At 41.4% G+C, this 17,234-nt stretch overlaps 2 protein-coding genes across 2 annotated transcripts; both read right to left on the bottom strand.

The window, feature by feature from the left end:
• Window positions 1–3,153: 3,153 nt before the first annotated feature.
• On the bottom strand, window positions 3,154–3,687 carry LOC132854940 (trace amine-associated receptor 13c-like). Its single transcript, XM_060883615.1, has one exon. The coding sequence runs from the start codon at window positions 3,685–3,687 to the stop codon at window positions 3,154–3,156; it is 534 nt and encodes a 177-aa protein (XP_060739598.1).
• Window positions 3,688–8,024: 4,337 nt separating this feature from the next.
• Window positions 8,025–9,017, bottom strand: LOC132854941 (trace amine-associated receptor 13c-like). The gene has a single exon (XM_060883616.1). It carries the CDS (start codon window positions 9,015–9,017, stop codon window positions 8,025–8,027), a length of 993 nt encoding a protein of 330 aa, XP_060739599.1.
• Between the last annotated feature and the right edge of the window lie 8,217 nt (window positions 9,018–17,234).

The following is a 17,234-nucleotide window of genomic DNA, read 5'->3' on the forward strand; positions in this document are numbered from 1 at the left end:
GACTGTTAAAACTTAAAAAGACACAATCACAGTCAAATGGTTTATGGCTCAAACAGTATTGGTGCTTTTATAGTGTAAAAATTGTTAACGCCCCCTGTCTTTGAGTGACAGCATGATACATTTGATGTCATACTTTGTGGGAACAAAAGGCCTCATTAGTGCCAATTCATTATAAATATATTTATAATGCAACTAAAGCTTCAGCCAATTATCGACACAAATGGATTAGCTAAGAAACTCTGGCCTATGTGTGACCAGGGATTTAAATTTACAACCAGGACCACATTTAACGGGTTTAATATATTTGAGTTTATTCGATTACAGAATAGCAAAAGAAAACTTAAATGTAGTTATTATATAGGTGTTAATGTATAGAAAACAGAGCACAAGAAACAAACAAATTTTATATATATATGTATATATATATATATATATATATATATATATATATATATATATATATATATATAAACAATCGCAATTTCCATTCACAGTGCAAGTGAGAAACTTTAGCTCTCTGCCAAGTTGTATATCAAACAGAGTGAGGAAATGCACTGTCCATAAATCTCACAGTTCACTTGTGTCTACTTAATCCAATACTGTTATTTAAGTTTATCAGTACACATAAACTGCCCAAATATGGAGCAAGCAGAAAATACGTGAATACGGCAGATACGCCAAATATCCCAAATACTGTAACATAGGATTTGGTATTTAATGTCTTTTATTTTGGAACCTGTTTCTTGTGTCTTGCTTCCCTTGCCTTCATGTTCTCTTACCGCGTGTACAGTATATGTCATGTCCTTTTTGGTTCATGTAGTCATGTGATATTCTGTTCCCGTTTTCATTGGTTCACCATGTGTATTTAACCCTGAATGTTCTTGGGTGCTTGTTGTCCCTTTGTGCTTGTTGCGTGTGATCGAGTTTCTTGTCTCATTTTGTTATTGTCTTGCCCATGATTACTTTGTGTTTTGTTCAATAAAATCTTCACCTGCATTTGGATCCTCTGCCTCTTTATTTTATGCACATGACAAGACAACCGACTAAACTATGGATCCAGCAGTGAGGATTTTAAGCCTACGATGCACTTAACCCATCCAAAGTGAACACACACACACACACCGTGAACACACACCCAGAGCAGTGGGCAGCCATTTATGCTGCAGTGCCCGGGGAGCAGTTGGGGGGTTCGGTGCCTTGCTCAAGGGCACCTCAGTCGTGGCCGGCCCGAGACTCAAACCTACAACCTTAGGATTACGAGTCAGACTCTCTAACCATTAGGCCACGACTTGCCCCACAACCTAGGCAATCTAGGCAAACCTAGATTTATGACATTGACTATAGACTATAACAGACTATAAAGGCTATAATCCTTGCCTAATGGAGAAAGTTAACCTATTTTAGTCTAGATTTCTAGTGCCTGACTGTCAGTGTGGCAGATTTGGACCCAAATTCAAAACACTGGTGTTATGGGTGGTATGGTATGTCTCCAACCAAATTATGGACCCAATTAATTCATGAACCCAACCTGCCTTGTGTCAACAGCCAAGTTGTTGGAGGTAGTTTAATGGTTTGGGGAATGTTTACTAGTCACTGTTTGAGCTTTTAATACCAATCAATCATTGCTAGAATGACAAGAGTGACAAATAGACAGGCAGATGGGATCTGCTATAGTCCATGTTACAACCATGTCTGGCAGACAGTGTTTGGCTACCAATACACAGGAGGGAAGTAGGATGGGTTCATTGGAGTGTGGGCATTAGAGAGCATCAGCTTTAGTGTTTTTCAATCCAGGTGGTAAGACAAGGTATACATAAAAATGAGAAGAAGTGTGAACAGCATGTTGTAAGGGGTTCAGTCATTTGGTTGTTCTAAGGTACTCCCAGTTTTTGTGGTCAGTGCAAATTATGAAAGTCTGTTCTTTGCACTTAAACCAGTACCTCTATTCCTCTATTGCCAGCTGCCATGGTTTTTCAATGTGATAGTTATGTTCAGTGTTCAACAGCTTTTGGGAGAAGAAGTTCATGAGCCCTCTCCCTAAAATGATGTGACAGAACCGTCCCACCTTAATCTGAAAGGTATCTAGGCATCTACATTTTTGACTAGTAGCCTTGTCAGGTCTAGGTGTTTGAGGTTACAGGCTGTGATGAATGCAAATTCACAAAATACTATAAATGCTGCAGCTCATCGCACCCTCGGGAGTGGGCCAATCTACTACTGCAGTAACATAACCCTTATTTATAGTGAGAATGTTGTCAATGTAGCTCACTGCAATTTTATCCAGCAAGTCTAGCAGGCCATTATTTAGGAGGCACTGAAAGACAACGGGGGCACTGAAGAGCACATATGGAATCACACAGTAATCATGGTGGATGCTAGGAGTAATAATTGTTGTTTCATTCATCACCTTCTCTGATGCAGACCAAGCTGTATGAACCGTGTAGATTGAGTTTACTAGGTCAATGCCATATACCTTTTGTTTTCAGAAAAAGGAAGCCTCATTAGAATAAGTCTAATGATAATTCTTTATTGTGCTATAAATATGTCTACAGAGGAGATTATAAGATTATAAAAGGAATAACTAACTAACATTACAGAGTTTGTTCTAAATAATTATGGTCTATGTTACCATTTCTACATCAGATGTGCGTATTTTAACTTATTTGGTCTATATATTTTAATTTGTACCATTCTTGATATTACTTTGATAATGTATATCTTATTTTATTAATAACAAGAAATAAGTATTCATATAGTATTGTTTTTGGTAGAATATCACAATTTTTACTTTTGTACTTAATGAGAAATGAAATAGGTAAAGATTATTTGGTCTTTAAAAAATTACATTTAAAAATGAAGAGGTAATTTGCTTTTTAAAGCATTGTAGTGAAATGTTTTGCCTGTTCATCTCGCCATACCATCTTCACATGTCCATGTTCGCAACTGTGCTAGACTCACTATTTCAAAATCATTTTTAAATCAAATCAATAATACATTAATCTTCTCCCAAGATTCATTTGGTGAAGAGAACACAATTCTTATTTATCATATGATAAATAAAAATATTTGAAGGAAGGTGTATTTTGTATTTCCCATGACTAAATGGGCGTTTTAAAATCTTTTTCAAAATCTTCAGAAGCTGTGTAAATATTTTCATAAAAGGACATTAATTAATGCAGAGTCTGTTTGAAATATTCGCAGATTTATGATTAATTTAACACACCTCCTGAACCACGGGTAAAACAGAGCATAAATAAATGGATTTAAGGTGGAATTAAGATAAAGTAGGATAATAAGTTTCTGAATAGTTTTTGTCTGTACTTCAATAACATTTCCTAATAAACTGTAAATAAAATATGGAAGTAAACACATCAGAAACACAGACACTAAAATACCGAGGACTTTAGCTGCTTTTCTCTCAGATTTCATGGAGTATGAGGTGAGTTTCTGTGTTTGAGGCCGTGTGTGATTATTAAGCTCTCTGATAGCAGTGGCATGTTTCTTAGCAATCACAAACACTAGAGTATACAATATGATTATGACAGAAAGAGGAAATATAAATGAATATATGAGATCAATTACAGTCCAAACCTCATTTAGAATTAATACACACTCTCCAGGACAAATTACAGAATCCATGTAGTTTCCATTATAAACTAAACTCTGTTTAAACTCTGTCAGGTTCATCAATACAGCATCCTGTTAAAATGAAAGAAGTCAGAATCACAGTCAAATGGTTTATGACTCAAACAGTATTGGTGCTTTTATAGTGTAGAAATTGTTCATGCCCCCTAGGTTTGAGTGACAGTATAATACATTTGATGTCATGCTTTGTTGGAACAAAAGGCCTTATTTGTGGCAATTCATTATAAATATAATGTTATTGTGTACATATCTGGTTAACAACACCTCAAGATTTAGAGTGTACGCACTTACTAAGGACATTTTAACATGGCAATTTTTTTGCACCTCTTCACTAAACATGACTTAGTACTTGGTTGTAATCACAGAGGTCAGATGTTTCTTGTAGTTGGCCACCAGGTTTGCACACATCTCAGGAGGGATTTTGTCCCACTCCTCTTTGCAGATCCTCTCCCAGTCTTTAAGGTTTTGAGGCTGACATTTGGCAACTCAAACATTCAGCTCCCTCCACAGATTTTCTATGGGATTAAGGTCTGGAAACTGGCTAAGTCACTCCAAGATCTTAATGCTCTTCTTCTTGACCCACTCCTTTGTTGCTGGAATACTCATCTACTATTAGGCCACTCATTAAGAAACCTAATTTAGATCCTAATGGACTTTCAAATTACAGACCGATTTCACACCTTCCGTTTATGTCTAAAATACTAGAAAAGGTTGTGTCTGTTCAACTGAGCTCCTTCTTACAGGAGAACAATATCTTTGAAGAGTTTCAGTCAGGTTTCAGGCCCCATCATAGCACAGAAACTGCACTTGTTAAAGTTACAAATGACTTGTTCTTAGCTTCGGACAAAGACTGTATGTCACTATTAGTTCTACTTGACCTTAGTGCTGCATTCGACACTATAGATCACAACATTCTCCTAGATCGCTTACAAAATTACACAGGTATTCATGGACAGGCTTTAAGTTGGTTTAGATCCTACCTGTCTGATCGATACCATTTTGTAGAATTAAATGGTGAATCCTCCAGTTTATTACCAGTTAATTATGGGGTCCCTCAAGGATCAGTTCTAGGACCTCTGCTCTTCTCGATATACATGCTTCCATTAGGGAACATTATTAGAAGACATGGGATTAGCTTCCATTGCTATGCTGACAACACACAGTTATACATCTCCTCAAAACCAGATGAAATAACTAAATTGTCGAAATTAACTCAATGCCTTAGAGAGATAAAAGACTGGATGAGCTGTAACTTTCTGTTGTTAAACTCTGATAAGACAGAAACACTACTTATAGGCCCAAAAACTAGTACACAGAAACTCTCACAACTTAATTTCCAATTAGAGGGATGTACTGTTACTAGTAGCTCGACAGTGAAAGACCTGGGTGTTATATTAGACAGTAACTTGTCTTTTGAAAATCACGTCGCCCAAACCACAAAAACAGCCTTCTTCCACCTCAGAAATATTGCCAAGCTGAGAAACATCCTGTCTGTATCTGATGCTGAGAAGCTAGTTCACGCTTTCATGACCTCTAGACTGGACTATTGTAATGCATTACTAGGTGGCTGTCCTGCATCTTTAATAAATAGGCTACGGTTAGTCCAAAATGCAGCGGCCAGAGTTTTCACTAGGACAAGAAAGTATGACCATATAACCCCAATTTTATCATCTCTACACTGGCTACCTGTTAAGTTTAGAATTGATTACAAACTGCTGCTACTTACGTACAAGGCTCTTAATGGTTTAGCTCCCATGTATCTAACTAGTCTTCTAACACGTTACAATCCTTCACGCTCTCTGAGATCACAAAACTCAGGACTCCTGGTAGTCCCCAGAATATCTAAGTCTACTAAAGGCGGTAGAGCGTTCTCTTATTTAGCTCCCAAACTTTGGAATAGTCTTCCTGATAGTGTTCGGGGCTCAGACACACTTTCACAGTTTAAATGTAGATTGAAAACTCATCTCTTTAGTCAGGCGTACACATAATACATCCCATAAATATTGTGCACTATCACACTAGACTTGCACATTCTTATGAACAGCAGATATGTTAATCCACTGCTCTTCTCTTCTCTTTTTCTACCCATGCTGAGACACCCATGCTAAGATCGTCTTCCGTGCGTTGAAATTTCTGGACCTCCACTGAGACAAGGCTGACTCTGTGAGAACCCTGAGACATCTACAGATCTACCGGCTCCAGTTGGACTCTGTGATACTTGTATATTTGTAACCACACCATCTAGTGTCACCCATATGAGGATGGGTTCCCCTTGAGTCTGGTTCCTCTCAAGGTTTCTTCCTTTACCAATCTAAGGGAGTTTTTCCTTGCCACTGTTGCCTGAGCCCTCAGACTTGCTCATTGGGGACAAATACACATACACACATACATACATACATACACACTGTGAACTGTATATATCTTGAATTTTTATTATATTAATTCTTTATACTTCTCCTTATGTTTATCTTTTGTTGTATGTTTATGTTCTGTAAAGCTGCTTTGTGACAATGTCCATTGTAAAAAGCGCTATACAAATAAACTTGAATTGAATTGAATTGAATACTGACCAGTGGGGAGCGGATGTGTTAAAGTTGTTGTTACCGCTCTCACTCTCTCATATTGGTCACTGGAAATTCAACATGGCACCTCATGGCAAAAAACACACTGAGGATCTGAAAAAATGAATTGTTGCTCTACATAAGGATGGAATAGGCTATAAGTAGATAAGACCGTGAAACTGAGCTGCAGCACAGTGGCTAAGACCAGCGGTTTAACAGGACAGGTTCCACTCAGAACAGGCCTCGCCAAGGTCGACCAAAGAAGTTGAGTGCACGTTGTCAGGAAATAGACGTATGAATGCTGCCAGCATTGCTACAGAGTTTGAAGGGGTGGGGATTCAGCCTGTCAGTGCTCAGACCATACACCACACACCGCATCAAATTGGTCTGCATGGCTGTCATCCAAGAAGCCCAAAACAATTTGCTGTAGACAAGCAGACTAAGGACATGGATTACTGGAACCAAGTCCTGTGGTCTGATAAGACCAAGATAAACTTATTTGGTTCAGATGGTGTCAAGCGTGTGTGGTGGCAACCCGATAAGGAGTACAAAAACAAGTGTGTCTTGCCTACAGTCAAGCATGGTGGTGGGAGTGTCATGGTCTGGGGCTGTATAAGTGCTGCCGGCACTGGGGAGATACAGTTTATTGAGGGAACCATGAATGCCAACATATACTGTGACATACTGAAGCAGAGAATGATCCCCTCCCATCAGAGACTGGGCTGCAGGGCCGTATTCCAACATGATATTGACCCCAAACAAACCTCCAAGATGACCACTGCCTTGCTAAAGAAGCTGTGGGTAAAGGTGATGGACTGGCTAAGCATGTCTCAAGACCTAAAATCTATTGAGCATCTGTGATTCAAATGGAAGGTCTCTAACATCCACCAGCTCCATGATCTCATCATGGAGGAGTGGATGAGGACTCCAGTGGCAACCTGTGATGCTCTGGTGAACTCCGTGCCCAAGATGGTTAAGGCAATGCTGGAAACTAATGGTGGCCACACAAAATATTGACACTTTGGGCACAATTTGGACATTTTCACTTAGCTGTGAGATACTGTAGCTAAATATCTATAAAATGTGTTGATTTACAGTGATGTTACATGATAATGGGTCATTAAATCTACTTGTATTCATTTTATTGAAAATAACTATTTGACAACATCTTTTAACATTTTAACAAACTGTGTAACATAAATATTAAACAGTTATGGTCTATGTTACCATTTCTACATCAGATGTGCAAATTGTTCTTATTGTAAGCTTATTTGGTCTATATATTCTAATTTGTACCATTCTTGATATTACTCTGAAATTGTACATCTGTATTTTCTTATAATACTAATTCTTATTTCAAGCTTCTAATCAAAGACCGATCTTCATAATACAGAAAATAACAAGAAAGAAGTATTCACATAGTATTATTTTTGATAGAATATCACATCTTTTAGTTTTGTACTTATTAAATGTTAGATAAAAATTATTTGGGCTCTATAAAATTACATTTAAGAAATGAGGTAATTTGCTTTTTACAGCATTGTGGTGAAATGTTTTGCCTGTTCATCTTGCCATACCATCTTCACATGTCCATGTTTGCAAAGGTCACTGTTGTGGACTCACTATTTCAAAATCATTTTTAAATCAAATTTTTAATATATTAATCTTCAGCCAAGTTTCAGTTTGTGAAGAGCACACAATTCTAATTTATCCTACGATAAATAAAAAGATTTGTATTTAGGTGTATTTTGTTTTTCCCATAACTATATGGCCGTTTCAAAAGCTTTTTCAAAATCTTCAGAAGCTGTGTAAATATTTTCATAAAAGAACATTGATTAATGCAGAGTCTATTTGAAATATTCGCAGATTTATGATTAATTTAACACACCTTCTAAACCACGGGTAAAACAGAGCATAAATAGCTGGATTTAGGGTGGAATTAAGAAAAAGTAGGATAATAAGTTTCTGAACAGTTTCTGTCTGTAGTTCAATAACATCACCTAATAAACTGTAAATAAAATATGGAAGCAAACACACCAGAAACACAGACACTAAAATACCGAGGACTTTAGCTGCTTTCCTCTCAGAGTTCATGGAGTATGAGGTGATTTTCTGTGTTTTAGGCCGTGTGTGATTATTAAGCTCTCTGATAGCAGTGGCATGTTTCTTAGCAATCACAAACACTAGAGTATACAATATGATTATGACAGAAAGAGGAAATATAAATGAATATATGAGATCAATTACAGTCCAAACCTCATTTAGAATTAATACACACTCTCCAGGACAAATTACAGAATCCATGTAGTTTCCATTATAATAAACAACTGATATGACATACACCAGACACACACACCAGTTTGAATAAATGACAATGCACATCATCAACCTATTCACTTTGTTCATGTAGAGAAATGGTTTTGACAGAGCCACATACCGATCTACAGCAATCAGAACAATATTATAGATAGATAGGCTCATGATGAGACCACCAATCCACAAAAAAACAATGCAGAAATCTCTCCCAAAAATCCAACATGACTCAATCGTCCACATGAACATAGCTGGCATGAGTAAAGCTCCAATGAGGAAATCTGACACAGCTAGAGAGAGCACCAGCATGTTGGTTGGTGTGTGAAGCTGCTTGAAGTGAAGAACAGAGATGATGATGAGCAGATTTCCACACACTGTTAGCAGGACCACAGCAGCTGAACACACGTACAGTAAGATATAAACTGCAGGAGATCCAGATCTCTCTGGACAGGAGAAATAATCACAGCGATCAGACTGATTAAACTCTGTCAGGTTCATCAATACAGCATCCTGTTTAAACTTTAAAAAGACAGAATCACATTCAAATGGTTTATGGCTCAAACAGTATTGGTGCTTTTATATTGTAGAAATTGTTCACGCCCCCTAGGTTTTAGTGACAGTATGGTGCTTTGTTGGAACAAAAGGCCTCATTTGTGGCAATTCATTAAAAACAAAGCCTCACACAATACTATTTATGCTTAGAAGTAATAAATAATAAATATAGTTCAATAAAAGACTTTCTGAGTTAAAATCATGATGCTCTAATTAGTGTGTGTACTCACTCACTAAAGATATTTTAACATGGTCCTCACTAGGCCACATTAGTGATTGAAAGAAAACATTTAGTTTAAACTATAAAATGCAGGAGCAGTGAGTGATTCTTAGATGCCGGAATCTCCAAGAGGATGTAATGCATTAGGAGGAGGCAAGCAGAGGGAGAAAGAGGAAAAGAATGAGAGCAGAATATTAGTCACAGTGTGTTGGAACGTGAGTGATGACTTATTTTGTTTAGAATGTTATTAAGCACCCCTCCTCGAACCGCCACCTTATTGTGGTGGAGGGGTTTGCATGCCTGAATGATCCCAGGAGCTATGTTGTCTGGGGCTTTCTGCCCCTGGTAGGGTCTCCCAAGGCAAACAGGTCCTGGGTGATGGGCCAGACAAAGAGTGGTTCAAATATCCCTTATGAGAAACTTAATATCAAGGTCCGTGACGTCACCCGGTATGGCGCAAGCGGGGCCCCACCCTGGAGCCAGGCCCGGGGTTGGGAATCGCATGCGAGCGCCTGGTGGCCGGGTCTTATCCCACGGGGCCCGGCCGGGCTCAGCCTGAAGGAGCGACGTGGGGCCGATCTCCTGTGGGCCCACCACCTGCAGGAGGAACCGTATGGGGCTGGTGCAATGTGGATTGGACCTGGAGTTGCCCGCGGTGAGAGGCGACGGGCTGGTGTGGGCTTGCTCATAGCCCCCAGCTCAGCAACCATGTGTTGGAGTTCACCCCGGTGAACAAGAGGGTCATTTCCCCAAATGGCAGTGTAGAGTACCCGACCTTCTTGGCGTCTCTGGAAGGGGTGCTGGAAAGTGCTCCGACTGGGTACTCCGTTGTTCTACTGGGGGACTTCAACGCTTACGTGGGCAGCGACAGTGACTCCTGGAGGGGCATGATTGGCCCCGCCCGACCTGAACCCGAGTGATGTTCTGTTATTGGACTTCTGTGCTAGTCACAGTTTGTCCATAACGAACACCATGTTCAAGCATAAGGGTGTCCATCAGTACACATGGCACCAGGACACCCTAGGTCAGAGGTCGATGATCGACTTTGTGGTTGTTTCATCTGACCTCCGGCCATATGTCTTGGACACTCGGGTAAAGAGAGGGGCGGAGCTGTCAACTGATCACCACCTGGTGGTGAGTTGGATCCGATGGCGGGGGAGGAAGTTGGACAGACTTGGCAGACCCAAACATAATGTGAGGGTCTGCTGGGAACGTTTGACAGTCTCCGGTCAGAGAGATCTTCAACTCCCACCTCCGGCAGAGTTTCAACCAGATCCCGAGGGAGGTTGGAGACATTGAGTCCGAGTGGACCATGTTCTCCACCTCCATTGTCGACGCTGCCGCTCAGAGCTGTGGCCGTAAGGTCTCCGGTGCCTGTTGTGGCGGCAATCCCCGAACCCGGTGGTGGACCCCGGAAGTAAGGGATGCTGTCAAGCTGAAGAAGGAGTCTTATCGAGCCTGGTTGACTTGGGGGACTCCGGAGACAGCTGATAGATACCAGAGGGCCAAGCGAGCTTCAGCCCGGGTGGTTGTGGAGGCAAAAACTCGGGTCTGGGAGGAGTTCGGTGAGACCATGGAGAAGGACTACCGGTTGGCCTCGAAGAAATTCTGCCAAACCGTCTAGCGCCTCAGGAGGGGGAAGCAGTGCCCTGTGCACACTGTTTACAGTGGGAGTGGGAATCTGCTGACTTTGACTGGGGACAACCTCGGATGGTGGAAGGAGTACTTCGAGGTTCTCCTCAACTCCACAGACATGTCTTCCACTGAGGAAGCAGAGGCCGAGGGCTCAGTTGTGGACTCGTTGATCCCCCAAGCTGAGGTCACTGAGGTAGTTGAGAAGCTCCTCAGTGGCAAGGCACCGGGGGTGGATGAGATCCGCCCTGAGTACCTCAAGTCTCTGGATGTTGTGGGGCTGTCTTGGTTGACATGCCTCTGCAACATCGTGTGGTGGCTGGGGACAGTGCCTCTGGACTGGCAGACTGGGGTGGTGGTCCCTCTGTTTAAGAAGGGGGACCGGAGGGTGTGTTCCAACTACAGGGGGATCACGCTCCTCAGCCTCTCCGGAAAAGTCTATGCCAGGGTACTGGAGAGGAGAATTCGGCCAATAGTCGAACCTCGGATTCAGGAGGAACAATGCGGGTTTCGTCCCAGTCGTGGAACACTGGACCATCTCTATACCCTCACCAGGTTGCTGGAGGGTGCATGGGAGTTTGCCCAACCAGTCCACATGTGCTTTGTGGATCTGGAGAAGGCATTCGACTGTGTCCCTTGTGGCAACCTGTGGGGGATGCTCTGGGAGTATGGGGTCCGGGGCCCTCTGCTAAGGGCTGTCTGGTCCCTATATGACCGGAGCAGGAGTTTGGTTCGCATTGCCGGCAGTAATTCAGACTTGTTCCTGGTGCATTTTGGACTCCGGCAGGGCTGCCCTTTGTCACCGGTCCTGTTCATTATCTATATGGACAGGATTTCTAGGTGCAGTTGGGGTCCGGAGGGAGTCCGGTTTGGGGACCACAGGATTTCGTCTCTGCTTTTTGCAGATGATGTTGTCCTGTTGGCTTCCTCAAATCAGGACGTTCAGCGTGCACTGGGACGGTTTACAGCCCAGTGTGAAGCAACGGGGATGAGAATCAGCACTTCCAAGTCCGAGGCCATGGTTCTCAACCGGAAAAGGGTGGCTTGCCCCCTTCAGGTTGGTGGAGAGCTCCTGCCTCAAGTGGAGGAGTTTAAGTATCTTGGGGTCTTGTTCACGAGTGAGGGAAGGATGGAGCGGGAGATCGACAGGCGGATCGGTGTATCTTCTGCAGTGATGCAGTCGATATACCGGTCTGTTGTGGTGAAGAAAGAGCTTAGCCACAAGGCGAAGCTCTCTATTTACCAGTCGATCTACGTTCCTACCCTCACCTATAGTCATGAGCTTTGGGTCATGACCGAAAGGATAAGATCCCGGATACAGGGTGGCTGGGCACTTAGAGATAGGGTGAGGAGCTCGGTCACTCGGGAGGAGCTCAGAGTAGAGCCACTGCTCCTCCACATTGAGAGGAGTCAGCTGAGGTGGCTCGGGCATCTGTTCCGGATGCCTCCTGGACGCCTCCCTGGGGAGGTGTTCCGGGCATGTCCAACCGGGAGGAGGCCCCAGGGAAGACCTAGGACACACTGGAGGGACTATGTCTCTTGGCTGGCCTGGGAATGCCTCGGTATTCCCCCGGAAGAGCTGGAGGAAGTGTCTGGGGAGAGTGAAGTCTGCATGTCCCTGCTTGGACTGCTGCCCCTGCGACCCGGCCCCGGATAAGCAGTAGAAAATGAATGGCTGGATGGAATTAAGCTGACTAGGCCTGTTTCAAGACTATGAGCTATGTTACAAGAAATGAAAGCAGCAACTCCATACCATTCCACCCAAAAAGAACAGACTTCCCATTAAACTAGTACAACTGCCAAAAAAAACTACATTGTTTGTAGGAATTGTGCAAACCTGCACACATTCAATATTTTTGATGACTTCATGCCACAACTCAAAAGTGACATGACGATGCCATAGCCTACGTCATCAGAGCAGGTGGTTTACTTGTAGGGATGAGCAAGTACAGCATTATCTGTATCTGTATCTGTTAACCATATAAATTATCTGTATCTGTATCCGTACTCGGAGTGGGTGGGGCCTAACCCGGTAGGCGGGGCTTATCTTGAAACGGGCGGGGCTTTAACCAGTAATAATTAATTTGTAATATTTATAACACTAGCTTACTACCTTTATGTTTTTATGAAATACAGCAAAAACGTGTCAGACACTCAGTGTCTGGCTACTGGTTAGAGACAGCTGAAGGTTTAAAAAAGAAAAAAAATCTCCGACAGGCAGAGACGCGATGCGAGTCGCATTCTACCAAGCAAGCACCACGTCTGAACGAACCCATGTTTACCAGAACTCTACTGGTTAGTAAGTACGTATTATTAACGTTACTACCCGAAGTAAAAAGCTGAAGAAACCCTAAACGTTAACGGAAAAGACCCGCGAACCCGAGTGCAACACAATACATCTGTATGTGTGTAGGGGAGGGGCGCTGTGACTAGCCTATCACAGAACGCTGAAACAATCAGCTACCCAATGATGATTTTCATTCAATCCGGGCACAGATATCGACTCGTATTACTCGTATAATACTCATACTCAGCAGAAGTGCTTTATCCGTACCGGATACTCGTTTCAGCCGAGTATCCTGCTCATCCCGGCTATTTACTTGTTGCAGCAACTCAGCTGCCCAGCTCAGGGCCCAACAAATCCCAGTGTGAAACATACAGGAGTACCCAGATCTGTGGGGTGATTTTCAGGAGGTCAGCTGTAGCTCAGAACATTAAAAGCACTTCTGCCCTCCTCTCATTCTCTTGCTTCATGGAGGATTCAGGAATCAGAGTTCAATTGAGGATCGCTTTGAATGAATTGTGATGGACCTCATTGGACCATCATGAGGGCATCAGGCTAGGCATTCTTGGACCCTGGGCAGTAGGACAGGGTGAAATTAATGCACCCGAACTGGCGGGAAGGGTCCGGCATGGTCAGGATTGGAGCTGAGGTAAACAGTCCCTTAAGTCTGATAAAGGCACATTCAGCTTCAGTGGTCCAGACAAAGGTTTGCAGGGTGGAGGAAAGCTGATGTAAGGGAGCAGCAATGGAACTATAATCAGGATCCATCTGCAGGCTACTGGCCAAGAGCATGAATCTCTATTCCGATTCCAGCCATTTTGGAAGAGTACACATCATCAGCAACCAGCTACATCTGCAAGTGCATTGAATACATTACTGTATCCAAAACAATAATCACATGCTCCACTCAAGCCTGGATGACTGCAAATGTGCATGAGCTGCTGAAGTCTAGAGCTTTCAGAGCAGGTGACAAGACGGCCTTAAGAACAGCAAGAACATGAAAAGCATGTACATGCCTAGAGAATCCACAGCCTTTCCATGACAGTGATGACACCTGAAAGCATTTGGCAGGGCAGCCAAGCAATCGCTAACTTGGACAACTAGGAAACAGGACAATTTTATCTGCTCAGTGATGCCTTCCTTCTGAAACTTTGACACATCCCCCTCAGAATCACAATGACTTCTATGATTGGTTTGAGGTGCAGAACAACAAAGCAACGATTAAGACCACCCCTCCTTCCAATTATCAGGTGCTTTGTCTAACCATGGCTGATGTGAGGAGAGCTGTGTGCAGAGTTCCACAGAAGTCTACTGGATCAGTGCTCAGGGATTGTGCCGAACAGCTACTGGATGTCCTCGCTGAGATCTTCAACATTTCTCTGAGCAGTGTCATTATTCCAACATGCCTCAAAACCACTAACATAATAATAATGACAAAGTCTAGTTATGCCTCAATAACTACTGTCCCTTCACACTCATACCCATTGTGACACCCAGCTTCCCCTTCACTGGTCTCCCTGCATATCGTCCAAACCGCTTCTCAGATGATGCCATTGCCAGGACCCTCCATCTGGCCCTCACACACCTGGACAATAAGGCATGAATGCTTTTAGAAACACATCACATTTTTGTGTCTTGGGTTGTTTTATCCCTTGTGCAAATTTCACCTAAGGACTCAACAATGATGTTACATAACAATGATGGGTTTTTGCATCTACTTGTATTCATTTTATTGAAAAGAACTGAATAATAAATCTACTATTAATTCTTTATTGTGCTACAATGATGTCTCCAGAGGAGATTATATGTTACGAAAGAAAAAAATATTTTAATATTTTAACAAACTGTGTAATTCATTCATTCATTCATTCATTCATTTTCTACCGCTTTATCCAAACTTCTCGGGTCACGGGGAGCCTGTGCCTATCTCAGGCATCAAGGCAGGATACACCCTGGATGGAGTGCCAACCCATCGCAGGGCACACACACTCTCTCATTCACTCACACACTACGGACAATTTTCCAGAGATGCCAATCAACCTACCATGCATGTCTTTGGACCGGGGGAGGAAACCGGAGTACCCGGAGGAAACCCCCGAGGCACAGGGAGAACATGTAAACCCCACAAACACAAGGCGGAGGTGGGAATCGAACCCCCAACCCTGGAGGTGTGAGGAAAACACGCTACCATGAGTACATGAGGGATGTACTCACTTTTGTGGCCAGCGATAGACATTTAGAATGGCTGTGTGTTGAATTGTTTTGATGGGACTGCAAATTTGCACTGTTAGACAAGCTGCACACTCACTACTTCACATTGTAGTAAAGTGTATTTTTTCAATTTTGTCACATGAAAAAATATTATATTTACAAAAATTTGATGGTTGCACTCTTTTCTATGAGAAACTGTAGCTAAATATCTATAAAATGTGTCGATTTACAACGATGTCACATGACAATGATGAATCTTTGTATCTACTTGTATTCATTTTATTGAAAAGAACTGAATAATAAGTTTAATATTAATTCTTTATTGTGCTATAATGATTTCTACAGAGGAGATTATGTTACAAAAGAAAAAAAACGTTTTAACAAACTGTGTATTGTTAATGTTAAAACATTATGGTCTATATTACCATTTCTACATCAGATGTGCAAACTGTTCTTATTGTAAACTTATTTGGTCTATTTATTTTAATTTGTACCATTCTTGATAGTACTCTGATAATGTATATATGTATTTTATTATAATGTTAATTCTTATTTCAAGCTTCTGCAACAAATCAAAGTCCGATCTACATAATACAGAAAATAAGGAGAAATAAGTATTCACATAGTATTGTTTTTGATAGAGTATCACATCTTTTAGTTTTGTACATATTAAATAAGATAGATAAAGATTTTGGGTTCTATAAAATTACATTTAAGAAATGAAGTAATTTGCTTTTTACGGCAATTATTTTGCCTGTTCATCTTGCCATACCATCTTCACATGTCCATGTTTGCAAAGGTCACTGTGGTATCATTTTTAAATCGAATCAATCATACATTAATCTTCTCCCAAGAGTCAGTTGGTGAAGAGCACACAATTTATGCTAATCTTAATGCTAATACTATAATGAATAAAAAGATTTGTATTTAGGTGTACTTTGTTTTTCACACGAATATATTGCCATTTCAAATGCTTTTTTAAAATCTTCAGAAGCAGTGTAAATATGTTCATGAAAGAACATTGATTAATGCAGAGTCTGTTTGAAATATTCGCAAATTTATGATTAATTTAACACACCTCCTGAACCACGGGTAAAACAGAGCATAAAATACTGGATTAACGGTGGAATTAATATAAAGTAGGATAATAAGTTTCTGAACAGTTTTTGTTTGTAGTTCAATAAAATTACCTAATAAACTGTAAATAAAATATGGAAGTAAACACACCAGAAACACAGACACTAAAATACCGAGGACTTTAGCTGCTATTCTCTCAGATTTCATGGAGTATGAGGTGAGTTTCTGTGTTTTAGGCCTTGTGTGATTATTAAGCTCTCTGATAACAGTGGCATGTTTCTTAGCAATCACAAAAACTCAAGTATACAATATGATTATGACAGAAAGTGGAAATATAAATGAATATATGAGATCAATTACAGTCGAATCCTCACTCTACAGCAATCATAGCAATATTGTATATAGATAGGCTCATGAGGAATCCACCAATCCACAAAAACAATTCAGAAATCTCTTCCAAAAATCCAACATGACTCGATCATCCAGATGAACATAGCTGGCATGAGTAAAGCTCCAATGAGGAAATCCGACACAGCCAGAGAGAGCAGCAGCATGTTTGTTGGTTTGTGAAGCTGCTTGAAGTGAAGAACAGAGATGATGATGAGCAGATTTCCACATGCTGTTAGCAGAACCACAGCAGCTGAACACATGTACAGTAAGATATAAACTGCAATAGATACAGATCTCTCTGGACAGGAGAAATGATCACAGCCATCAGACTGATTAAACTCTGTCAGGT

This window comes from Tachysurus vachellii, chromosome 12 (genome assembly GCF_030014155.1).
Source record: "Tachysurus vachellii isolate PV-2020 chromosome 12, HZAU_Pvac_v1, whole genome shotgun sequence".
Lineage (NCBI taxonomy): Eukaryota > Metazoa > Chordata > Actinopteri > Siluriformes > Bagridae > Tachysurus > Tachysurus vachellii.